Source organism: Microcebus murinus, chromosome 11 (assembly GCF_040939455.1).
Source record: "Microcebus murinus isolate Inina chromosome 11, M.murinus_Inina_mat1.0, whole genome shotgun sequence".
Lineage (NCBI taxonomy): Eukaryota > Metazoa > Chordata > Mammalia > Primates > Cheirogaleidae > Microcebus > Microcebus murinus.
Genome location: NC_134114.1, coordinates 42,200,481 through 42,228,217, shown reverse-complemented (window position 1 = coordinate 42,228,217; position 27,737 = coordinate 42,200,481). Strand labels below are relative to the sequence as shown.

The 27,737-nt window shown below is 37.1% G+C and overlaps 1 protein-coding gene across 8 annotated transcripts in view; it reads left to right on the top strand.

The window, feature by feature from the left end:
* The window catches only part of PDE4D (phosphodiesterase 4D), a 1,055,987-nt gene that overhangs the window by 824,521 nt on the left and 203,729 nt on the right, over positions 1 to 27,737 (top strand). For all 8 annotated transcript variants that reach the window (XM_076008347.1, XM_076008348.1, XM_076008349.1 and 5 more), the window contains 2 exons: positions 9,784 to 9,975; positions 27,360 to 27,396. In XM_076008347.1, the coding sequence (XP_075864462.1) occupies positions 9,784 to 9,975; positions 27,360 to 27,396 (229 nt within the window). The remainder of the gene's footprint in view (positions 1 to 9,783; positions 9,976 to 27,359; positions 27,397 to 27,737) is intronic.

The following is a 27,737-nucleotide window of genomic DNA, read 5'->3' as shown; positions in this document are numbered from 1 at the left end:
CTAGCTCTCTGGGAGGCCGAGGCGGGCGGATTGCTCGAGGTCAGGAGTTCGAAACCAGCCTGAGCAAGAGCGAGACCCCGTCTCTACTATAAATAGAAAGAAACTAATTGGCCAACTAATATATATAGAAAAAATTAGCCGGGCATGGTGGCGCATGCCTGTAGTCCCAGCTACTTGGGAGGCTGAGACAGAAGGATCGCTTGAGCCCAGGAGTTTGAGGTTGCTGTGAGCTAGGCTGACGCCACGGCACTCACTCTAGCCTGGGCAACAAAGCGAGACTCTGTCTCAAAAAAAAAAAAATAATAATAATAATAATTCTTGATTGGGGCTTTGTAGTTGGCTTAGTCAGCTCAGGCTGCATTACAAAATAACTGTAGACTGGGTAGCTTAAACAGAAATTTATTTTTTCCCAGTTCTAGATGCTGGGAAGTCCAAGACCAAGGAACAGCTGATTCGGTTCCTACTTGCAGATGGCTGCCTTCTTACCCTGTCCTCACAGGCCACAGAGAGAGCACTCTGATGTCTCTCTCTTCTTATAAGGACACAAGCCCTATCCAATTAGGGCCCCGTCCTCATGTCCTTATTTAACCTTTACCACTTCCTCATAGGTCCTTTGTCCAAATACAGTCACATTGGGGGTTAGGGCTTCAACATATGAATTTTGGGGTTAATAACATTCAGTCTATAACACTAGACTAATAAACATTTTTCAAGAAAATTAGCCTTTACCATATCATTCCATCAAATATCTGCTAAGCAAGTCAAGCTTACCCCTTCTCATTTCCAGTCCAGACATCAAACTCATACTATCGTCTTCATCTTGAATTTCTTAATTGACCAATGTTACTTGGGAGTGTTGCTGACAAGCCTGAAACAAATGTATATTTCTAGACGTCACCTGATATATTACTAATAAATAAGCCCGTACCCTTCACTGTTGTGCCAGGCTTTTGTTTATAAAAAACCATCTGTGAAAACAAAGGGCAAAATGTTCCTGTTCTTAAATATCTGTCCTCTGTGCAAATACATGTGTTACGCAAGCTAACGTGTAGTATTTAACTGTGTAATCTAGTAAAGTAGCTAAACATCATGTCCTCTCAAGGTATCCTATTTAAATGTGATATGCAGTTTTGTGATTGGGAAAGATTGCCCCCTGTGCGTATCACTGTGAAATGCTATTTTCTACAGCCTCATCTCTATAGATAATCAGAGAAAGTAAATGTTAAAATGGTGAATTTTGAGAATCAATATTTTGTTTGCTCCAGAAAAGCTATTTGACCTACAGGGAACTTTTGAATGGGAAAATGCCACTTGGAATTAATTACAAACAAATTTTATAACCTTGTGATATTGATAACAATGGATAAAACATTTAATATTATAAAGAGAGAAAAAAAAGTTTGTATGTAATCATCTACTTCTAGTTACTCTTCCTTTGTGCTCAAAGGCAAGCCTCCCCTCGCCCACCATGGCAAAGCACCAAAATGGATTCCATTGTACAGCCAGCGGCGTGGGCGACAATATACATGGGAGAGTTGGGCACAGGAAAATAAACAGCAGTGTAAGTGTAACCTGAGGTCTCCAAGCTACACCCTGTGCCTGGAGACTTACGTCTAAAGGACTGTTTCTGCTCATTATATTCGGCTGGGGCCCCACCTAGGTTGTTGGGACCTCTAAGCCTTCCACGTTTCCTAGCAGGAAATTGTTCTTTCTCCTCAGTGAGGAATATCTAGAGAAAGATCAATAGTCTCCGCCCTCTCCCCAGATGTTATCACCCTGGAATTGTGGAGCAGGGTGGAGACTGACAAGCACTGAAGTTGTAAGAGCAATCTGGCTCCAGCATTTGCCACCTCATTGATTGCCAGGGCCGATTCAGTGATTGTCCCTCATCTCCCGTCCCTTCTCATCCCTCCCTTTGGGTTCTGCCCATGCCAATGACATAGATGGAAGATCCCCTTGCAAGATAAAGAGTAATAAAACTGAAAACAATAGCTGCTACCTAATGGAAAGGTACTAGCTGCCAGGCAATGTGGTAAATGCTTTCCAAACATTTTCTCTTCCAATCCTTATAATGACCCTAGAGCTAGGTACTGTAATTATCCTTGTCGGGAACTGAAAGCCTAGAAAGGTACAGCAACTTGCCCAAGAGCATGCAACTAGAAAGTGGCAGAACCAAGATTTAAAATTTTACCTGTGTTTCCTAACTCCCAAATAATTGTCTTAACAGGAACATTTTTGGTAGATATTGTCAACATGCTGTTATTCTCCATGTGTAACAGAAGAGGCAGCTCGCAGATGTTCCTGGCATGACTGGAGGCTTCTAGGGCTCCTAGCGACATTCTGCAGGGTCCTTCCTGTGGGAGCTCTGCATAGGTGCTTTGGTGATGGGGACGGCTGTTGACTGGGGACCCTAGCAGCTGCTCTGCTGGGGCCTCTGGTGTGTTTTACCTACTTCAGGCTTTGAAGGGGGCCAGTGCTGAGTATAAGGTCCTGAGGGCAAGGCTAGATGAGGGGAGCTATTTACCCCAGCTCAGGGGAGAACCCACATCATGGTCAAGAAGAGAAAATGTTTAAAGCAGGGAAGCAGAGTCTAGGATCAGGCCAAAAAGATGGGAAATGATCCTGAGAAGACAAATATTTACAAGGTCAGTAGACAGGAAATATGGGAGCAGTCGAGCATGGGAGCTGGGTGGAAGGTGGGTTGGGACTGCACTATCACACAGTAATTCCACTGAAACGGACAGCGTGGCGAGCTGGGAGCAGTGTGTTTATTGGTCAGTTTGTCTGATATCTGTTTGCTTGTTGTGGGGGCTGGTGCCATAGGAAGGGCTGGGCCTGCAGAGGGCATGGCCCTGAGTACTGCCAGCCACACACAGCCTTCTGAATGCCACAGGCCAGCTGGTCATTACTCATACAGCTTCCCCATAAAGGACCATATACAGCTGCATTATTGCTCCTCCACACCTGCCTTTCAGTAAAAGCAACATGTACATGCTTGAATTGTATAAGGGAAGCAAACATGTGGAACAATAGAGCATCTCACTTAGTTCCATTCACTAAGCCTCTTCGTAGACCCACTGATCCTCCCTTAAATCCAAATGAAATCTCAAACTCTATGAAGAAACCCACCACATGGGTTATAGCAGAGACTCTTTTATATCCCTGTTGTGTTGTGTTCAAAATTAGAAAAATCAGGGAATTTGGCAAGTCTCAAAATGTTGAGTCATACGAAAACCTAGTCCCAGAATTAGCCTTCACATATGTGACCTGTAAGTTAATCAGAATGTTACTTTCAAAGAGTTGGCACTTGAAGATCCATCCAGGTGAGGAAGCTAAAAGGTGTATTTTTTTTTTTGCCTTAAAATATTTGAAACTGCTTTATTGAGATAGAATTCCCATGCTATACAACTCACCCATCTGATGTGTACAATTCAATGGGTTTTGATCTATTCACAGAGTGGTGCAAACATCACCACAATCTATGTTTACATTTTTATCATCCCCAAAGGAAACCCCACATCCATCATCAGTCATTCCCCATCTCCCTTGCCCTCTGCCCCGGGAAACCACTAATCTGTTTTCTGTATCTGTGGGTTTGTCTACTCTAGACATTTCATATAAATGGAATCATACAATAAGTGTTCCTTTGTGACTGCTCCCTTAATGTAATGTTTTCAAGATTCATCCACGTTGTGCCATGTATTCATACCTCGTTATTTTTTATGGCTGAATAATAATCCATTATAGGTGTAGGACATGTTTATTCGTCCATTCATTTTAATGATTAGTAGGAAACTTCTTAAAAGAGACAAACAGCGTCCATTCTCCTGAGGTTTCAATTCAGACAGCTTGAGCTTAAAGCCCATTTATGAACTGTGTGGCCTTAAACACATTATTAAACATAGAGGCACTTCTCCATGCCTCAGATTCCTCGTGCTCAAATGGAAATGCAGGGCCTACTTATTGTGAGGTTTCAGTGAGATAATGTATATAAAGCACAGTGTCTGGCCCATGGAAAGTGCTCCAAAAGTTGTGTTATTATTATCATTATCATTATTGTAACTGTCATTGCACTTGGCTGTGTTTATTCCCCTCAATTCTTTAACTGCTTTCCCACGCTTATGCTACTCTTATGCTTGGGCTCCATCTAATTGGCAGTGAGCCAAAAGAGAACTCACGGTAGCCAGTGTTTGCTAGAGAATGTGTTTGGGAAATTCACAACTGACCTCTTTGGTACCAGCATCTAAGATTCCAGTTACCTTATCCTTCATCATCTTCCTGTTTTATTAATAATACCATAGCATAGACTGTATATAAAATTGTCTTTCAAAAGTTGGTAGCTTATTTGAAGTCATTTGTAATTTCAGACTAAATTAACTAAGTAGGCTTTCAGACAGTTACGTAACTAAGTTATAAGTAGTCTAATTCTCAGTTGATTTACTACCCACTGAGTGAAAACATACTTTTTTTTTTTTTGAGACAGAGTCTAGCTTTGTCCCTCAGGCTAGAGTGAGTGCCATGATATCAGCCTAGCTCACAGCAATCTCAAACTCCTAGGCTCAAGCAATCCTCCTGCCTCAGCCTCCCAAGTAGCTGGGCCTACAGGCATGTGTCACCATGCTCGGCTGATTTTTTCTATATATATTAGTTGGCCAATTAATTTCTTTCTATTTATAGTAGAGACAGGGTCTTGCTCTTGCTCAGGCTGGTTTCGAACTCCTGACCTTGAGCAATCCACCCGCCTCGGCCTCCCAGAGTGCTAGGATTACAGGCTTGAGCCACCACGCCCAGCCCGTACTGTCTTTTTAAATCCAAAACTAACCTCTCCAAAGGCAAGCTCCCAAGTTCTAATATTTGAAAGATTTCATGAACAAGCTTTTTTGGGGGAGAAGAGTTTCCTTTTAGTTTATTTTTTTGTTTCTTTGTTGCTTTCTACTCTGTTTTCTACTTTTTATTTACTAATAGTTGCAAAACTAATATGTTTAACAAATCAAACAATCTGAAAGTATACATACAAGTGAAATGTAATAGTCTTTCTCATCTCATCTCATCTCATCTCATCTCATCTCATCTCATCTCATCTCATCTCATCTCATCTCACCCTGGGATTTCAGTGTTAAAAGTTGGTGTGTGTCCATCCACATATTTCTTTATAACAAGCTTCTGCAGATACCCCTTGGCCTAGATTTCCATAAGCACATCCAGCTCTACCTGTTAGGTAGAACCGTACAAAATTGCCATTTTTTACAGGTCCCCACTATTCTTTAATATCAACCCTCAAATGGAGCCTGACACTAAATTTCCTGTTTTATACTCATGACTTTCTCATTCCTTCTTGTGTTTGCTTTTGCTAGTTAACTTTTGATGGACACCCTCCATTCCCACCCCAACTCTACTCTGCCTGGATGTTTTCTACCTGCCCTTCAAAGACATGCATCCTTCAGCTTCTTAAACTCCTTTTACATTCAGTGTCTAAATCGAATATTCTGATTGCCTAGATAACACAATTTAGTATTTCAGTATTTATATACTATGCAATACAGATGTAAGATGTTTTGGGTTTTTTCTCTAGTTGTTTCATGTTCTGCTCTTAACTAGACTTAAATGCCTTGCAGAGAAGTTCTATGTTTAACATATGTGTATTTAATCAAGTGCTAATCTAAGGAAATAAGAGAAATTGTAAAAGTTTGTTCATTGAATTTTTCACAGTGCAAAGTCCATTTTTTCTTAAGATCATTCATCAATCTGATATTTGCTAATGCTTCAGACTAGAGATTTTCAGTAATATTACTTTTTCTTGATAATGAATTTTAATTACAGGAGCATTTAATAGAATGGAAATCAGTTATGCAAATAACCTCATACCCTACATCCCAAAACAAACTGTATTCTGAGAAAACTTATGTTAACAAAATTTAGAGTCATTCCCAAGACTATTAATGATACTCATGTTACTTTGTCGCAGCATGATAAGTATTCAGTGATTTTGTTATGAAAATTCAATTTAGTCTTCTTGAGTTTTTTTTTAAGTAAAAGTCTAATAAAACATCAGTAATCATTTTTAGATCTTCATTCTTAATGTTTGTACAGCTAGTGCTGATATTACTTAGATTAATATTATTTTATCAATATTTGCAATTACTTCCTGTAGATTGTGAAATTTTCTTTTTGGATGATATTTAAGAGCTTTTTTTCATGAATCTTTAAGAAGTAGATAATACAACCCTTTAAGGTTACTTAAAATAGATTTTCCTGTTAAGCATGAATTTACCCATCCCTTCCGGCCCCCTCTCACCTGCTTGATTTCCAGTGAATGTTATTTCCACATGTGCACATAAGTGTTGATCAATTAGTTCCAATTTAATGTTGAGTACGTGTGGTGTTTGTTTTTCCATTCTCATGATACTTCACCTAGAGGAATGGTCTCTGGCTCCATCCAGATCAATACAAGGGGTATTAGTTCAATTTTTATGGCTGAGTAATACTCCATGGTATACATATACCACATTTTATAAATCCACTCATGTATTGATGGGCACTTGGGTTGTTTCCACATCTTTACAACACGTAACTAGTAACAATGCACACTAGCTAAGGGATAGACACACTTACAACCCTGACTCAAACCGTACAAAGGCAATTTATGTAACCAAAACGTTTGTACCACCGTAATATTCCGAAATAAAAATAAAATAAACACTGCTGAATATTAAAAAAAAAAAAGATTCTCCTTGTTAAAAAAACAATCTCCATCTAGTGGACAAATTTTTATATTACAACATACAGGGAAAATAGCAAAGGCCCTAGAATACTCCCTATCAAGCATTTTTTGACTTATTAATAAATGCTTTGGTCTTAATAGGTAATATTATATCAAAAAATGTTAAATGTTTTAAGGTATTTAGCAATATTTGTTCCAAAATATATAGTGGAGGGTCCCTGTAAGTTAAGACTTGCTTAATTAAATTGGAAAAATTATAATAATAAAAAATACAAATTATTGATTTTTTAAAATTCAGTACTCAATTGAACTAAGAAAAACTAAATTAAAATCATATTTATATCTCCTACATTTCTGTTCATGCATAATAAGGAGATGTTACTTTCTCCTTTTTATTTTACGGTAAGAACATCTTGACATTAAAGGGCAATCAACATAAATCATTTTATATGTATTCACATTATTAGGTCCTCCTCATGCTGAAGAGCTGCCATGACTCTCTTGTTAGAAAAGAAATCTTCTTCTATACTTCCACTAGACAAAAGTCTTTAATGTCTTCCAGCTATACATTGAATATTTTCAAAAGCCCTCTTTATCTCCCTCCCTCCCTCCCAGAGTCTGGCTCTGTCGCCCTGGCTAGAGTGCAGTGGTGAGATCATAGCTCACTTCAACCTCAAACTCCTGGGCTCAAATTATCCTCCTGCCTCAGCCTCCATAGTAGCTGGAACTACAGGCAGGTGCCACCACATTCAGCTAATTTTTCTATTCTTTTTGTAGAAAGGAGGTCTCACTCTTGCTCAGGCTGGTCTTGAACTCCTGCTCTCAAGCAGTCCTCCTACCTCAGCCTCCCAAAGTGCTAGTATTGCAGGTGGAAGCCACAATGCCTGACCCCAAAGCCCTCTTTAAATATTACTCCTCCATGAAGACTTCTCAGATATCCCAGCCTGAATTAATTACTCATCCTTTATTTTTGTATCTTAGTGTGCTCATAGTAGGTGCTTAATAAATACCTATTTAATTAAACATATCTAAGAAGTGCTTGCCTGAGATCCCTAATATGCCTATTTAATGGCCAGAGACCCTTCTTGCCTTCTGGCCTTCCTAAGGATTGTCAAAGTCTCACATACGTGAGTGCTTATCCTATTCAGGTGAAACAGATACCCCTCATCTGAGTGTCAAAGAAAATTACTGCCATATATTTATGGTTTATATGATTATGCAATAGAGTTAGAAGAACTTCAGGAATAATAGATTATTAAATCCAGTTAGCTCAGTGACTTGTATCTTTGTCTGTAAAATGAATCTGTTCAACTAGGTAATCTCTCATTGTCTTTCCAAGACCAAATAAAATCATGTAGAAAATAACACAAGTCTAACAAAATTTTAAATTGGAAAACATGCTTATGACTGGCCAAGTTAGATTATGAGTTTTTCCTCTTTTATTTAATGGATTGATTTGGAGTTACTGTTATATGATCATAGACTAATTCATGAAACCTCAAGCCTTATTTTTCTACTTTGGCCTCCAATTTTTAGTTCTTAACTCTATTTAGGAATAAGTCCAATAAAGAAAACAAAAGGATGCTTTAAAATTAGCTGGTTAATAGCTTGCATAAAGATTCTACTGGGGAAAATGTTGATGACAACTAAACTTGAATTCATTTGTTTATTCACTCAACAATTTTTTAAAAAACCATATACCTATTGGACTATCTTGAGCTATCACCCACCTCTCCTAAGAACACATGAGAGTTGACTTTAATACTGGTTCATGTTTCACTAGAAAAACTTTGTGGAAAGTTTATCTGGATTATAAAGACTATGATGTTAAGTTTGTGGGGGTGGGATTCCTCAACTCTAAAATTTGTATTGCTGATCACAGTGCCTTTCATTGACTTAAGTTATTTAAACCACTTGGTAAAGTTTTTTGAAGAGCTATATCAAGTGTCAATAATACCCAGATTCTCCATTCTCAGAGAGCTCACAATCTAACAATAGAGACCAGATGATAGAAATTTTCAATTCATTGTAAATTCTGTTAACAGGGAAGGAGTGGGCAAGTGTCTGGGGAGCATAGAGAAAGGGTGTTTCGTGAAGGTTCCATGGTGTAATAATGGTGAGCACTCTGGACTCTGAGAAAAGGCATTTCACAAAGCTTTGGGGTGTCAGGGCAGCTTCCAGGTGAAGGCTAAGTCCTCCAGGATGGAGCACTACTAGGCAGGGGACAGGGAGGTTGGGTGGCTAGAGGAACAGAAGGTTAGGTGGGGATATCCTGTGACAAGGAGGTGGTGGTTCAGTGAGGGCAGCAAGAATACCGAGGGAAGAGGATAGCAAGCTGAGGCTGGGAAGACAATTAATTGTATTATAATTGAGCACAGATGGTTAAGCCTTTCAGTCTAGCCAAGAAATCCGGACTTCATCCTGAGCATAATAGTGAGTTACTGAAGGATTTTAAACTGAAGAATGACATAGTCAGATTTGATTTTAAGAAGAATCACACTTGGTACAGGGTGGAAAATGAATTCAAGAGACTAATATAAAGGCTATTATAATAATGGTCAGATTTGGTGAGTTGGTAGTGGGGATGGAGGGAAGTGGTACAGCAGAAATTAGTGATTGAATAGGGGTAGCGGGAAGGTAGGAGGAGAATCCCATGCTTAGGGGACTGATGCATGGGCACATAAGGGGCAGTTGTTGAATTGAACTCAAATTCTATTACTCAATTACTATGTAATTTTTATTTTCCAAAAAGGAATTCTTCACTTAAAAGACTATTTTTTGCACAATGGTTCCTTTATAAGTGGTGTTGAGTTTAAGAATACCTATGTCTTGTATCTGGTCAGTTAATAACAGTATTGAAAAGCTCAGGAAAAGAAGGTGAAGTATGTTTTTTTTTTTACTTTTGTCTATTTCAGTATTATCATTTTGTAACAGCAGGAATCATCTGTAAATTTGATTCCTGCTAATTCCACTGTCAATTCCTAAACAGAAGCTAAATCCTTTGCTAAAACATCCACAGGCAAATGTTCACAGCCACATAATTCCTTCTCCTTCATTTCCAGTTTTGACGTGGACAATGGCACATCTGTGGGACGAAGTCCCTTGGATCCCATGACCAGCCCAGGATCTGGGCTAATTCTCCAAGCAAATTTTGTCCACAGTCAACGCCGGGAGTCCTTCCTGTATCGATCCGACAGCGATTATGACCTCTCTCCAAAGTCTATGTCCCGGAACTCCTCCATTGCTAGTGATATGTAAGTATAAGGGTGGGCAAAAACAAGAGGGAGCTCCTATAGAAAATCAAGTACATTTAAATCTAGAGTTGATAATGTGATAAAACCAATGATTTTTGTTCAACTGCATCATTCCCTCTATTACAGAAAAAAATAATAAAATTATACAAGCTACAAAATGAATGATAGATTTAACTTGACTATACTGTCATTCTTGATAAGAAACATTTATTTTCCCAGAAAATACATTGCCGGAGAAAAGTGAGAATTAAATTTTAATGGTAAAATAACACTTAAATCATTAGTTTAGATTTATGTAGGAACTGAGTTTTAGCTACTTAGCCACATGGATATTTTTTAATATTTTGAAAAGCTTTAAACTCACTTTGAAAATCCCTGTGATATTAGAGTGGATAGCATTTTGAATATATTTCAATTGATGTACATAAAAGTGTTAGCATTGGCTTGCCTGATCATTTGAGAAATCTTTGTGGGTTTTGCCCAAATTAAAACAGTTTTTAAATATGAATCACTAGAGGCAAACACAGAAAATATTAGACAGACTTGAATATCATTTAAGACATGACACAGTTTGGAAAATAATTAAAACTGACAAGCAGGTTTGCAGATCATAGACCAGCAGTAGCTTACTTTCTCAGTGCATTCCATTCTCATGTTTACTGTGGTGTTCCTATTTTTTTTTTTTTTATGTTCAGGAGGCTTCTCGATAGGTCCTTCCTCTCACTCAATACCTACACTGTTATTTGTGGTAACTCTGCCTCTGCATAAATTTATCCTCCACTTTCCTCCTTTGGATCTATACATTTGTCCAATAACATTCACCACGTCTCATGATACCACCTCAAAAACTCATAAGAGGTTGCAATTCATCTTATAGGAATTTGGTGGAAGGGTGCAGAAAATACCAGGCTAAGGGAACATTTGCTAAAAGGGAGGCATGGAAAATCATGACTCAATTAAGGAATGACAGTCTTCTTGGTGTGAATTGCAAAACATGGCACGAGATAAAAGAGATTTAAGTACAGTCTATGGGACCCAAGAAACACAGAGGTTTTTAGCTGAGGTTTAGCATGATTACATTCTTATTTTTATTGCATCCTTATTACTATGTTTTTGAATGATTGCATAATGAAGTGACTATAGGGAAGTGGTTCATGTCCAAATTCACAGAAACAAAGCAGGCTAAATATGATGATGATCTAGATCAAGGAAGTGGCTGCAGAAGGAAGAGGTTGGTTGAGAGGCAAGAGGCTAACAGAATGTTGTGTGTAATTGTGTGTGTGTGTATGTGTGTGTGTGGCAGGGGGTGGGTTGGGAAGCACAGCCAGAGGGGAAGGAGAATCAAAGAGAATGCTAAAGCTTTGACCCTGAATGAGTAAATAGATGGTGATGTTAACAGGAGGAACAAAGAACAGAGAGAGGACAACACAAGGGCAGATATTAGGTAATGAATTTGACTTTTGCACGATGAGGCTGAGGAAATGAGACAATAGTTAAACTACAAGGACAGAGAGCAGAAATAACAGTCCAGAGGTCCTGGAGAAATTAGAAGAATCAATTACTTTTTATAATGACTACGTCTTAGAGTGAGAACTGAGTGGAGCCTCTTATTCAGGTAATAGGATTGGGAGCCGGGTGGGTTGAGGAGTGAATTGAAAGCAGAGATATGAGCAAGTGCACACATCTCTTTAGAAGGTTCATGAGTAAAGTGGGGAAAGTGAGCTTAGGCTGCGTGAGGGAGAATTAAGTTCAAGGGAGAAGTTTTTTGAATTCAGGATCCTTGAGCTGAGGGAAGGCTCCAGTAGATAGAAGGAGACTGAAAACTCAAGAAAAAAAAAAGGGTTAAAGATGAATCTTTAGTTGCTGACAAAAATATGATCATGAGCTCAAGTAAGGAGACTATCCTTGGAAAAGTAGTAAAGAAAAGTATTGTATTATTTAGGAAGAAAGAAGAACTAAGTGAAAAAGGGAAATATAAATTTAGAGATGGAAGGGTAAGATGTTTGAGAATTGAGGGTAATAATCCCTACTTTTTTCATTAAAATAGAAAGTATGCCATCAATAAGCAAAGGAGAGAGAGATTAGGCAGCTTGAGAAGAAGGGGGACGGCTTTAAAAAAGCCACTATGCAGATCAAAAAGGGGAATAGAATAGAGGTGAGTGGAATAGTGAACAGCCCCATGGAGAATGACAAATAATGTTGAATGGGTGAAGGACCAAGTTGAAAGTCATCCAGTCCAACTTCATCAAAGGTGAAACAACTTTGGTATAGATAGAGACAAGGGAAAAACCCATGGTGAGTTAGTAGATTCTATTTACATAGTTATGTGTTCTATTTTTTAATTGTAGTAAATTGATTTTAGGGTACCAGTGTACAGATTGTTTCATATCCTCTACTCAAGTCATTAAATACTAAATATACACATGTATTTTATGAAAAGCCTACATTTCATATTGAAATAGTACTTTTTTATTTCCAAACCAAACTTACAAGGATGACCTCAGTTTGCTGTATACCTCAAAAGTTTCTTTATCTGATTAGACTCGCATAGGAATGATGAGTTCCATCAGACCATGATGCAACTCTTTATAGTGTAGAAAAATAGTGTGTTGACATGTTTAGCTTTTCCATTCCCCCTGGGTATTTACATTGGAGCAATACAGTTTTCCTTTGACACTGACTGACTCCTGGAAGGCAATCTTTCTACCAGAGAGAGTAAGACTCTGTGGGAAGAAAGGTAAATAGAATAAATAATTACTCTTTCAATATTCAATCTGATACTACACATATCTTCTACCATAAAAGATTATGCTTGCTCTTCCTTTGACTTCTCATGTGGCCATGTGTAAATCTCAATTGTCTTACCTTACCTAGTTCATGATAACGCTGTGAGGATTGTCCAAAGTCTATAATTCAACTGTTCTTTACAGGAAATGGCATTACTGCATATTTTAAACACTTGATGATTTTATACCTATTGTTCTAGTTAAGCTTTCCTACTGAGAAAATCCCTTAGAAATTTCAAATACAAACAGTACCAAATGAAAGTTTGTAATTATCTATTTGAATGAACTGTTCTAGAAAATCTTTAAATGCTCTTTAAGTAATATATAATTGTTTAATATATTGGGAAACTAAGAAGGAAAATAATCACTTCTTAGCTGATAGGATGTCATCATCTTACCTTCTATAAATACATACCAGTGAAATAGCTGAGGGCAAGAAGAAAGTAAAACCAATAATGGTAGCAATAACAGCACACATTATATGTGTATATCACCATTATTTTTCCAAGTATTTTTACATCAACTATCTCATTTTATACTTTCATAGTCCTTTTGATAGGGACCATTATTATGCCATTTTACAGAGTATGGACCCAAGATCCAGTGAGCTTAATCTTTATTGAAAGCATAAAAAACATTTTGATCATTCTAGAAGAACATTATTTTGATAATGCCATTGTAAACTGCTATACACTACTGCTGCAAAAACTGCTGAGAAATGGAAGTACTTGTTGAACAAACCCATTTGACCAAATGAATTATTTAGCACTATAAAAAGTTGGTTAAGAATAAAATAAGATAAAAGCTCACACAAGTAACAAAGCAAAAATGCAGCCAGCTCTTAGAAAATATATACAAGTCTATAAGACTAAGCTAAACTCTGAACCTAAAAAATTATCTTTTATAAGGCAGAAGAGAAGTTCCTGGCAGCTTCAGTCAGAGACCGTCACATAGTTTGTTACATATAAATGAAACAGTAGCAACTTAATTCTTAAGAAAAATAAGAAAGAGAAAATGTTAAGTATTAGCATGAGTATAGTAAATATTAATAAATAAATACATGAAAAATAAATTTGAACTACTATTAATAGTAAAAAAATTTTTGTAACAGTAGAAACAACTAGATAACGGAAGGTTGCCCAAGTGATGTCATGAAGAAACATGAAGAAAATTACAGAATAAACATAATTACACTTTTATCTCTCCGGTATTTTTAGCTTTTTGAAGAACAGTTACTTGTTGTACATCATCTAATAATATAGTGTGTGTATTTGGAAACATACAAAGGTATGAAACATTGCAACGATAAAGAGGAGAATTAGCAGTGACAAGAAAAATAGAATTTAGTCATAAAACTATGAATTTATTGAATATAAGCAAACCACTTAGGTTTTTAGAAAAATATGGTAACTAACCCTCTCTTTGCCATCCTCTGTGGAATGAACACTAACATACAGATGCCAAAGATGATCCAAGCAGCTCTTTACCCAGATTGACATACTTTACTCTTACATACAGAATATGGGGTAGGGGAAATGTGTGCAGAAGGAGCAATGAGGAGGAGTGAGTACACTCAATATATCATAAAAAGCTGGGATGACACACCTGGGGGTGTAACTCACTTATCCCCATGCACCATTCAGACTTTTAGGACCTTATTGATCAGGCCTCTGGAGTGCCTCATGGGGACATTCTCTCAGCTAGTGGGCAGTATCCCTCACACCCATCTCAAACTACTGCCCTTTCTTTAGCAGTTACCAAGTCCCTCACCACCTCTTGAGCCTCTAACATGGGTTTTCAGTTGTAGCCATTCCTCCCCACTTCTTTGCCTACTGCGTAAAAGGGTGATAGTACGTCTCATGCTGACCTTGAAAGAGGAAGAAGGATTGCCTATATGTCTATTCGTATCTTTTATTCCAGGATATGATATTCTTCCTTGGTCTTACCAGGGTATCTCCAAAAGTATAATAAAAAGACATGTTGCATTACAAAGGTTCTAGTTGTCACTGGAACTCCATGAAAAGTTTGTAGCACCTTCCTAGCTAGCTTGTAGGTTTCAAAATCATATCAACTTGCCATTTGAAAGCTTTCTTCCATTAAGTAAACACAGAAAGGTACCACGGCCAAATCATCCCTTCCCCAATTCCTGGGTGCTCCCCACTGAGTGGGTGTCCTCTTCCCCCACTCTAAGGTATAGGAGTAATGGGACTGGGGCTGGGATGCAGAATATGTGTGCTGAGTCAACAGAGGGAATTCGCATGGGTGCACATGGGTATTTTAAATTTTCAAGAGAAACACAAAAACATCTGTCATCCACCTGGAAAACTAATAGCTTGAAATTGTTCCCAGTTTCTCATTTAGATCATGACATTCCTCTCTGTGACATCATATCTTTGAAAAACTAGGTTTTCGGCAGTTGCAGGATTAAAAAGTGAGCACTGAGCAAAAATCGATGTGCAACCAGGGCGGCAGTGTCCGATCTCATTCCAAAGTGAGAACTTGTGCAGTGCTCAACAGTTGCTAAATCGTTAGGGCAAAACGTTATTAAACTATATGGAATTAACTACTTCATAATTGGAACTATTAGTTATTTCTTTTGGCAGATGGGGTACTGTAAAAAAATATTGAGATGGTAGAGGCATCAAGAACTGAGAAAATCTGAGAACCTCTGTATTTATTCGTGTCCTGAGGATTGGAGGTAAATCAGATCTCTGATAAATTTATCTCTGATGAGATATTTTGTTAAGAGAAAGAAATAACTCAATAGATCCAAAGCCATGAACTTTCTGGTATGCTCTAGAGTAGAGAATAATTTATCTTGTTTTTAATTCTGTTAGGACTCCAGGTAGCCACAATCTTCTATTATTGTCACAAGTGCTATTATTTTGGTAATGATCTTGATAGGTCAGGCTTTTTCTTTGATTTGTGTGAGCTTACCACTGTTACTATTATTATTGTGGAGTATTGATGTAGACATTAACACAAGCTATAAAATCCCCAAGAAGTTCATTGGCAGAATGTTATTCTAAGATCATCAGCTACTAGAGTACCTTTTTGCTACCGTTTTTAAAAAAATATCTGTCTATTTGTCCTTTTGTCCTTTATTCAGTCACTGAGGTAATTTTATTTCTGACTCAAAAAACCAGGAGTTCAATTAATGGTAAAATAATACTTATAAATTAGTTAAACATGCTTCTTCAATACTTGAATTGGGTAATTTATAAAACACTAGCTGAATATACATTTTATATGTATAATCTCATACTTTAAAAAAAAATCATGAAGAAGGAAATCCAATGTGCTGACAATTTGAATGATCGTGTTTTTAATGCCACAGGGTAAAAATAGTCAATTTTAATGGATTACTATATGTCAGCATGTCCGGGTTTCATTGTGCTCCAACCTTTTAAAGTAACAAACTCATTGAATTACATATACTAATATCTCATGGTTATCACTGCCAAAGTAATAGGTATATACTGAAGTCTGAGGAGATATGGAGGCATAAATATTAGTCATGAAAAATTGTTAAAGCTGAGGGGAAATAAATAATACTAAGCAGACATATCAATAATTCTGTTTCAGTGACAAGGCTACTGTAATTTCTAACTCCAGGACTTTGCCCTAATATTTAGCACACAATTTTCTTTCTTAATCTCCTTCATACTCACTATGTTTATCAGTGTTTGGACTCACTTTTAATTGTGTAAAAAAAGAAAAAACAACCTAAAAAAATAGTTACCCGAGTTGTCTTCTACTCATGTATATAAAGAAATAGGCAGTGTGAAGGGGAATCATTTAAACTTGTAAATATTTTAATATGCATTTATGCTTTACCTCAGACTTAATACTTTATGAAGGGTAACATTTTTTTTGAATGTGGGGAGAAGTGGTTTAATACTAAAAGCAGCTATCCCACAATCCCCTGAGACATCAGATTCTTGCTAAAGAGCAAACTTGAATCAGCCTTGGTCAAGGAAGAGCTGGCCTATTTTCAGCATATCCCCAAAGCACACAATCTGTAAGAGCAATTTGTGAGTAAACTAAACTAACTAAAATAAGGAAATTTTGAAGACCATCTTGAAAGAAAAAAGCTATTCCAATAACCTGGATAATACTCTCAGTGCAGTGTGGCCCTAAATGGAGGAACTGCCATTGCAAATTATTGACTCTTCCTGCCCCCTTGAAATTTTAAGAGACAGACGGCCACCAAAAGAGGTTCTGCTTCAATCACTTGTGGATATTGTGTCTGGTGGCTCTCACCTGCTTTCCTGTCTCAACCCTCTGGCCTCTATATATTAAAGAAAACTAAAATCAAAACCATGGTCCAGTGTATTATAAATATAAATTTTCTAAAGTTTTTATCTTGATAGTTTATGAGGTGGTGGCAGGCTGAGAGTTGGAAGCATTCATTCCTGTCTTTATTTTATTTTATTTTTTAATCCTAGATAGAAAAGGAGACTTCTCCAGCCAACATTGAGATTCCATTATAAATACTTGTTTTCAGTTACACATCAATCACTTTAAATATCTTTTTTTGCTTGTCTTAGCTCCTTAGTGAATTGTTCTCAGTATCTCCTGAGCCATATAAGGAAAAATAATGCTGGAACATTTATGTGATATGTCTCTTGAGATAAGGTGTACTAGGGAGTATTACTAAATCATTCTTTCTAAATCTCACAATATGAATCATTTAAAGATGTGCTATTACAAATATATAGAGAGAAAGCCTCAACCAGAAAGTAAGGAGTATCAGACACTGGGCTTTGCTCTTAGATTCATGACACTTCATGATGTGGTTCAGGTCAGGTTCACTGAAGAAACATCCCCAGGTTTGTTATAACTACCAAAGCCAGTTTTGTTTGTGTGGCTGGTTACTTTCTGTTTTGTGTGTTTGTGGCTAGTGGATAGCGAATTGAACAGCACAGAGAGAAAATAGTATAGAATATTCTATTGGGGAGTACTGTTCTAGATTCTAGAACATTTACTTCCATGTGGCTTCAGAATAGTCTGAATCCATTTGAGCATACAGAAAGTAGCACGATAGAAACAAAACAGTATTTTAAAGCCTGGGTTCAAATTCAGCAAAATGTACAATTCCATGCCTTGGGATTTTATGACCCAGTAAAATTTCAAAAAGACCTGGGAGACTGACCTAGGGTTACAACTCCTTGTTTTGCCAGGAGAAGTATGTTAAAAAGAAAATTCCCATTAATATACATATATACAATCATTTTATTTTTGAAAGGCATTTTCATTTCAATGAAAAAGAGAGAGCATAATCTCAGAATAAAAGAGAGTTTTCCAAAGGAATATGTATAGCTTTTTAAAACCTCACTCCCTGGTCCATGTCTGCTTTCACTTTGACAAAGACCAATGAGCATTCTGCTGAACAAGCATCAGATCTTAGACTGGCACTTGGAAACCACTGAACCCTGGCACTTGCCAAGGGCTTGACTGCCGATGAGTTACTTCAATTCTCAGAGCCTAGTTCCTTATTTTAGAATGGGAATACGAGCATGCATCTAATGCAGAGTCGTCAGGATTAAATAGAGTATATTGTAGAACACCATGTCTGGCACACAGTAGGCATGCATAAAACATATCGTTCTCCTCTCTATTTGATCAAAGCTCTGCTTTTAATCTACTGAATCCTTTCATCGTATGTAGACCTTTAAAATTGTCATGCTAGCCACCCATAAATCTTTTCCCTGGTAACGCATTCTGGAGAAAAACCAAGAGGGCAGGGCCAGGGCCACTGACGTTAAGAATGGGCTTGTCAAATATTACAAGATAGACTATGAAAGAAGAGCCTGTTCCTAGAACACAAAGTGAGGGCACCTGTGAACGCCAGCCCATGTGCTCAGCCTCTTCTGCCCGCCTCCTTCTACTCTGTGGAAGTCAGATTCTCGGTCTAGTTTTAATCTGTGACATTAGCACTCCTGGAAAAATCACCCTGTTTTACTGGCATTTATCAAACAAAATGGCCTAATCTGCTTAGTGAATGTGTCTACACACATGTGCTAAATACTTCTTAAATTATTGAAATTGGAATTTTTTGATATATCATTTTGAGCACAGATTGTTGTGCCATCATATAACTAATAAGTTTGAAGACATTTTTGGGCATGTGTTTTCTCTAATGAAGCCTAAGTTTTTCTCTTATGACAATTAAAGAGATCCCATTTCAGACTTGGTAATTTTTTCCTTATGTTGCCTAAATTCCAACTCAAGGCTGAGCTTGTTTTGTTTTGTAAATCACTGGTAAAGAATTAGTTGTTGTTTTGTTTTTGTTGTTTGATTTTATTTTGATTTTATTTTTGCATTTATGTGTAACTCTTCTATTTGTTGTCTTTAGCATATTGTCTTCATGAGATGTAAAATGTACCAAAGAATATGCATTGTTTTGCTTGTGTTCTGGCATTGAAAATGCATTATAAATACAAAGTTGCATGGCCTGCATTTAATCCTAACTCCATCACTTCATGGACACATTATTTTATGTCCTCCTTGGACCTCCCTTTTCTAATCTAATAAAAAAAGAATCTAATAAGAGATAACCATTGTAAAATGCTTTTCACAGTCCTTAGCACATAGTAATCATTTGAAAATATTAGTTATTGTTTTATAGTAATGATAATTATTTACAATTATTATCATTATTATTTACAACTATATTGGATATTTGTACTCTGACTTTTTAAAAAAGAATTATATTGAAAGCCTACTTATGTAATTCTAGCTCTCTAGGAGGCCTAGGTGGGCGGATTGCTCAAGGTCGGGAGTTCAAAACCAGCCTGAGCAAGAGCAAGACCCTGTCTCTCCTATAAATAGAAAGAAATTAATTGGCCAACTAATATATATAGAAAAAATTAGCTGGGCATGGTGGCGCATGCCTGTAGTCCCAGCTACTCAGGAGGCTGAGGCAGCAGGATTGCTTGAACCCAGGAGTGTGAGGTTGCTGTGAGCTAGGCTGACGCCACGGCACTCACTCTAGCCTGGGCAACAAAGTGAGACTCTGTCTCAAAAAAAAAAAAAAAAAAAAGAAAAGAAAAGAAAGAAAGCCTACTTAAGACATAAAAAATAATGATAACATAGAGGCTCCCAGTGCTAAAAACAAGCTATCAAAACTTTGCTGGACACCAGTGAAAGATTTCAGGGTAGATGAATACTCAAGTCTATTAGGAATTTACAATTTGAAGGCAAAGAAAGGATAAAAAGTACAGAAAACAGCTGTTTCCTCATTAAGAATTTAAATGGCCAGGTGAGCACTCTTCACCTATTTTTGTAGAATAAGCTTGCCTGTTAAAACTGTGGGAAGGGCTAAAATTTCTTCTGTTTGTGCTAGTATGGAATATACTGTGCTCATTAAATGGGAGTAAACATTTCGACTTGATGACTGGTAACTATAGTTAGCATTATCGAAAAACCCCAGCAAAGCTGCATATACAGATATACACACGTGTCGCTTGGAGTTTGACAATGAAAAATTTCAATTTGGCAGATATTACCTCACACAATACTACACAGTTTTAATTTTACTCTTATATTAATTTACATTTTCCTTGATTCTCAGAAAAAGGTTGCTGGACACTCTTGCCAAATTGAAAGTTTTGGTGGTTGTGATTTTTTATACAAGATTTTGTGTTGAATGGATTACTTTAATCCTAAGTGGCAATAGCTTCAAAGAGGAAAATTGCATTCACTTGTGACTGAATTTGGCTTTTGTTATATTAGGAACTTCATTCCCTGGGGTTTCATAAATAGAGGTACTGCTTAATTTGTTTTGACTTACAATGGAGCTAGTACGAAATTAAAACTTCAAGCAACACAGAGGATCTGTGTACTCAGGTAAATCTATTATAATACCAATGAAGCACAGTTTTCATGTGTTGTTTTTTGTTGTTGTTGTTGTTGTTTTGTTTTAGCAGTATATAAATTACTAGGAATTTATCAAAAATTATAATGCCTCCTTCATAAGTAATTTAAAATCATTCATTATATTCTTAAATGTGACATTCATAATTTGTCAGAGTAAACATTTTTTGGGGGAAACATCATCTCTTTTAAATAGTTTTGCAAAATATTCTTGGCAGTCAAATTTTCCAGAATACTTTTCTTGTCTGAACCTATAGTTTTATGATTTTAATTTAAGAGGGTGGTAATGTAAAATATTCAACTTCCCCATGAGTTCCCCTTGAAGCCCAATTTCTCATGTATTATTTTAACATTTAGCTTTGCTTACAAGTGTTTTATCAAAACAGGCATGTTTCCTTTAATAAGTAGCTTTTAAAAGAATGAATGATTAATACATGAACTGAAATGAAGCTAAGTAACTCACATAATTATTTCAAAAATATGTATTTTAAAATAGAATTAGTTCTTACATTTTAATATAATTGGATTCATATTTACTTGAAAAACTTAGAGATTACTAAACATAGGCTGGAAGCATTAAAATGTTTTTAAAGAAAAAAGGCATGTGAAATTTTTCATGATTCATTAATGTTTAATGCTAAAAGCAAGATATAAAATTGAATATACCATATGATTCCAATTCTATAAGAAATCATGTATTCCATTAAAGTCATGCACTGTATAACACACATGTGCTCACATACATCCGGAAGGAAAAATGTTATGAATAGTTACCGTTGGGTGGTTCTTTAAGTTTTCCTTTATCTCCCAAAGTTTCTACAATATATATAATTTTGCAAAGATGAAGTAGATTATGTTATGTATGTATTTGTTTGTTATACATGTCCATACTCTATGAAGATAGGAATAGAGAATGGTGAGTAGACATGGCTCCTCTTGTAGCTAATTCTTGGGTGTTTATGGTTGTTGTCAAATAGCCTAGGCTTCTAGAAATGTTTTTATGTACATATTTAAAATGAGAACATATTGTTTCTCTATAATCCTAAAAGAGGTGAATCCAGGGTGAACTGATAAATGGATGATAGTTTTGAGTCTGAGTGAAGAAAGACCCTAGAATTTCAAAATACCAATTATCTATATGTTTATCAATTTCCTAATCCCATTGACAAACTCCAGAGGAGAAGATCTTTCTAGCAAGTGTAGCTGAAGCACAGAAGATCAGACTCAGCCACTGACTCTTCTTCAAAGATAGTGCATACAACCATTTGTCTTGCTAAAATTTGCAATGTGTGATATTTAGAAGCAGCAGGTCTTACATGGCCACTAATGCTTTTAATACCATAGGATTAGGGGTCTTCTCTCAATGAAGTAAAAACTCTCTTCTAATTCACTTCATCTCCTTTTCCTGCTGGTTTGGTAATAGTAAAATGGAGAAAGATTGCCACCTAGTGTGTTTTGACACAATCTCGAACTAGTTTATGAAATGTCTTCAGGTGCTGATGTTGATTGAACTTATTCTTTTTTAAGATGACAACAGGCTTTTTCATATTTAAGTACTTGAATAGTTTATCCCAACGAGGTCTCTGTAAAAGGGCTTGCTTTTGGATTTCTTTCTTTTGGTTTCTTGTCTATTTTTCTGGCTTCTTATTACATACAGAATGAAGGTAGAAAATAAAGTGGTAAATAATACAGAAGTAGAAGGATGGCAAAAGGCATAGAGAGCAGGAGTTCTAGACTCAATTGTCATTTCTCTTGGGAAAAAAGAAAAATTGACAGTGCACCGTTGAGCCTTGTATCCTCTGCCTCCAGAAGCACTGGCTCAGGACTCAGCAAGCCCTTCCCTTTGTGAGAGGTGAGAGGCAGGGCTCCAGGGGCTACCAAAGGTGACTCCGGTTCAGCCCCTTGTAACCAGAGCAGGTGACCGAGCATGCAGCACCTCCTTCCACGTCACAAGACTGAAGACTAGTGTGACACTGACTCCCAAAGTGACCCTCAATGGTTCATCCTGTCTATTCTAGAAGTTTCTGCACTTGTACTCTGCCATAACTGTTTCCTAGCTACCCGGTTTCACCACTCACATGCATACATACTTATATACATACATACATACATATATACATTGGGTAAATTCACACCTAGCAGATACAATGCACACTAACTGGGTGAAGGTCACACTTATAATTTTGATTCAAACTGTACAAAGGCAAATTACATAACCAAAACGTGTGTACCATGTACCACCGTAAAAATCTGAAATTGTTTTAAAAAAGCTTTTTTCTGAGAACCCTTAGCTCGCATTCTTTCCCCACTTGTCCCCCATAAATACTCCAGTTCTAAAAAAACAAAGCTGGCCGGGCGCTGTGGCTCACGCCTGTAATCCTAGCTCTTGGGAGGCCGAGGCGGGCGGATTGCTCAAGGTCAGGAGTTCAAAACCAGCCTGAGCAAGAGCGAGACCCCGTCTCTACTATAAATAGAAAGAAATTAATTGGCCAACTGATATATATATAAAAAAAAAATTAGCCGGGCATGGTGGCGCATGCCTGTAGTCCCAGCTACCCGGGAGGCTGAGGCAGAAGGATCACTCGAGCCCAGGAGTTTGAGGTTGCTGTGAGCTAGGCTGACGCCACGGCACTCACTCTAGCCTGGGCAACAAAGCGAGACTCTGTCTCAAAAAAAAAAAAAAATAAAAAAAAAAAAATAATAAAAAAACAAAGCTATTTGTTCTTTAAAGCACATCCCACCTGTTTTTTTTAAAGTTTGTTGTTGTTGTTATGTTTGTTTTTACTTAAATGAAAGATATAGATATTGCATAATCCTCCCCAAAACTCATGTCGCCAGTAGGTGACTTATTACCTGGAATTATAACCCCTCCTAACCCCACCTCATTTATCTGAGGTACTTTTAAAAGTTCCTTGTTGGGAAAGTTTTTCAAGTGAAGGATTTCAGAATCATTTTATTGCATAGGCCTTTTTGGGTATGTGTAATTATTCAACTCATTAAAACCCACAGATACTTTATGGCAAATAGTACATAATAAAATAATGAATCTTCTGTTGATCTTAACTACCAGATCTGTTTTTTAATTACTATAAGCAAATTATAGGACACAATTAAAAGATATGTTTGTATTATATTTAATTGAGAACTTAGACAAGGATTTTTTAATTACATATTAGATATATAATTAAAGATAATTTAGTATTATATGCTTTTGAAAAAATGGATAGAATATAACTTACCCTTTATTGAGGACATCTGCCACTGAAATGCTAGGAATCATTTTACTGTTACCAAAATGAGACAATCTTGAGATATTTGGCAGAAACAGTTTCTGGGCAATTAGAAAAAATGACGTATCTCCTTCACTAAAATTATAAATTGTCTTTCTTTGTGTTTTGACAGGGAAGAAAACAAATTATCTTAAATATTGTATATTCTAAATATATCTTTTGCTATACTTGGGAATGAAATACAACCAAAGAAAGAATTGTGCTGTAGTAGACATGCAACCCTTTTGAGTTTTGAATGATTCAAATCCAGTAGAAAGCAGCAAAAACTTAGGGGGCGTATTTCCATGGATTTCAGATTAATGATGCGGCTCAATCAAGATGACTTAGTTCTGAGAAAATAAACTTTGTAGTTGGGCAATTATAAATAATACAATGAAAGAAGAAACTGCACTTTGGGACAATATCTAGATTTCATATTACTTTAACTTTTGCTTTCTGAACTGCCTCTAGTCCATTTTGCAAATATGATGTCTTCAGCTTGGCCATGTGTTGAAGCAGATTAATAGTTTATTTGATGCCAAATTGAGTAGACATATAGGGCGTATCTTTTCTCCTTGTGTAATATACCTCCCATCCCAGGATAATGATTTTTAAATAATACTTTTTATCTTAGGAATAATTTAAGTATCTTGAATGCCATATATGTGGTATACAAATATCTGGAATTACCTTTCATTTTTGGACTTCTAACACACTACCGGTTTACTGATTTGTTCATGCCTTATAAGAATGTTTGGCTTCCAGTGGACTCTTATGATGCCTTACGTGTGTGTAGAAAGTTGTCAAATGCTGAAGCGCACTCAGCCTTGGATTTTGTACTCATTTTTTTTGTTTTTTTAAACAATGGTGCATCTGTAAGTATTTCTCAGTTGTTTCGTAAGAGTTAGGCAACTGTTTCAAAATAAGTTCATAAGAGAAACTGTAGCCCTATTTTTGCCTGTAGTCAACAGCCAGAAAGCAAGGTTAGAATGGTGGGCTAAGTCTTTTTCCCCACCAGATGCCTATAGTGACTACTTTTCTCCCCCCTTTTTTTCCTGCCATTTTCCTAGAGCCTTCTTTTTAATCTGTTTTTAAGCTGTTTCTGTAAGAGTCAGATAGTGAAATCCTAAGCAGGGCCCATTCCAGTTATGGCTGTAGAGAGTTTACTGCCTGGGTGACTCTGTGTTAAGTCTCTTAACTTATTCAATCCTCAATTTTCCCATCTGTGAAATGGGAGTAGTACTTCCTACCTTGCAGCATTGTTGTAATAGTTGGCGATATTATATAAAAGGTATCAGTCATGATAACATTCTTTTTACTTTTGGAAATGTTTGTAATGTTTTAAATAAAGTTTTTGTTTTTGTTTTGTTTACAGAACCCTTAATGTCATCTTCCCTCTCTCTCTCAACTACCACTGATTTTGTTGAGGTTTTTATCTCCTCTACCCTTTCATCTGGTCTCCCTGCTTCTAGTTTTGCCCTTTCAAAGCCCTCAATGCTTTACAGACCTGTCCTTCTTATCTATCAGTTTTCTGCGTCTTTGCAGTCTCTTGACCGCATCGGAAAGCAAAAGTCATTACAATGTAAAAATATTTACTACTAATTATTATTATTATAGCTAATGTTTATTGAGCATTTACTATGTGGTAAACACATTTCTCATCACCAACATTATTAACTTATTTAATCCCCAAACAATACTATATGTGCGTACTTTATTTCCGTTTTACAGATGAAGAGATGAAGGGAAAGATAGGTTTATAACGTGCGCACATTCACACACGTCGTCTGTGGCAGAGCTGGAATTGCAACTCAAACTTCCACCACAAAGTCAAATCCAAGTTCATTTACTTGTAGTACCTGGGCTCTGTAACTGGCTGCCTGACTCACCGCCAGCAACTACTCTTGCACTTCCTGCCTTGCGTGACATTCTTTAGAACCACTGAGCTACTCACCAAAGTTCCTGCTCTGCACATTGTTCTTCCTCACCCAGGTGTCTCCTCTAACTCCTTGGCTTTGTGCCTTCCTGCTGGCTCCCTCTGGCACAGTGGCCTCCTTACCGCTTCTGTGCACCAGGCTTGCTCTCACTGTGGGGCATTTTGGGGAAAGGTTGGGCCTCCAAAAGCCTTTTTTGATTGACGTCCTGCCTCTAGCATTTATTAGCCTTTAGACCTTACGATCTCTCTTAACCTCAGTTACCTCTTCTGCAAAACCATCATAAAACTTGATGTCCAGCCTTCTTAGAGACCAGGATTCTATAAATAATCTCTGTAAAGAACAGATACCCCGTGCTTGAGAAATGCAATTTTGAAACTAAGGGGGTACAAAATAGTATGTGGTACCTTTAAAAAGTATGTGTCTTCCCTTTTTCTGCTTTTATGTTCCACATTTTTATTTTCACGACACCTGCATGATTTGATGATGACCATAACACCTGGCTTAGATATTGGTGATAATTTATTTGCTAACATCATCCATATGCCTTTTATGTTGCAGCGTATTTCACAAGTGGTGTCTTATATCACTCAGGTCCTTTTCAGATTGTTCAGGAGTGAGCGAACAGCTCAGTTGCACTGTTTAAAGTGAGGGTCATGTCCAGGGAGTTTTCTTTGTAGAATAACTACATTCACTTTTGATTAAAGAGCTTTGGCTGGCTAGATCAAGAAATAGCCCATGGACATTCTGGAAATCCTTCTCTTGAATTATTCATGCTAAGAAACACCACAAGAGAACCCTGAACCCCAGTTTCTCACTTTTCTCTAAGTAGAACGTTGCACAACTTTCCTTGCCTTTCCCTGTCCCTCCAAGACACGTCATGCTGACACCTTGCTCCTATACCCCGGGCATGGTGTAGCCGAGGTTGCTGCAGCAACAGCACACACGGAGTAACATTCCCCTGCAACTACAGTGGCCGGGGTGTGAGTCAGTTGAAAAGTTTCACTGGGTTTTTATTAGTGTATGATGCAGTCCCATGTCATCTACAGTTCCTAGGCTGCCCAAGACTTACACAGGATGATGCGGAACACTCCATGCTAATCACCTTCAAATGTTAGATGGTCCAGGGTCTCTTACTGAAGCCAATGCAGTTGCTGGTTCCTTCCACAGCAACCCCTACTAATATCTGCAATAAGAAGCCAAAAGTAAAACTCCGGCTCCACTGCCGGAACTCCGTTTCTACTGTCGCATATCCTGTGTGCTTAAAAAGCAACAGTGACCTTGGTTGATGATCAAGAAGCTCTTCTTTTTCACCCAGGGACTTGGACAATGGTTAACATTCCAGACGAGATATTTTCAATCCAGTTGCTGGGAGGAACATGTGCTGAAGAATAAAGATGGAAATACTGTAATTCTCTATGGGAATTTGTAAAACTGGAACTTGCCGTTTCATATTGATCAAAAGAGGGCATAGAGTTTTTGGTGACTTCTAACACAGGATTTGGTTTATTTTTCAGACATGGAGATGACTTGATTGTGACTCCATTTGCTCAGGTAAGCACAGCTGGGTGAACGGGCAGGTTTCTCATAGATAGGAAAGTTTAATTTGGGGGATTAGTTCTGGTTGTAACTTAATTTAGTTTTAAATCAAACACAAGTATAAATAAAAATTCTATGGTTCATTCAAGTAATTCAAAGGCAGTGCTAGAGAATGTGACTTAGACCATATTGAAGAGTATCTTTGCTTCAAATAACAAACTACCTAAGTGATACACTTAATTGGGCCCATATTTCCTTAACTGACATAAGCACTAGTAGCAGAAGGCTATATCATGGATTAAATTACATTTAGTATAATTAGGTACATGATCAGTGCTTGAAATTCAATAATCCAA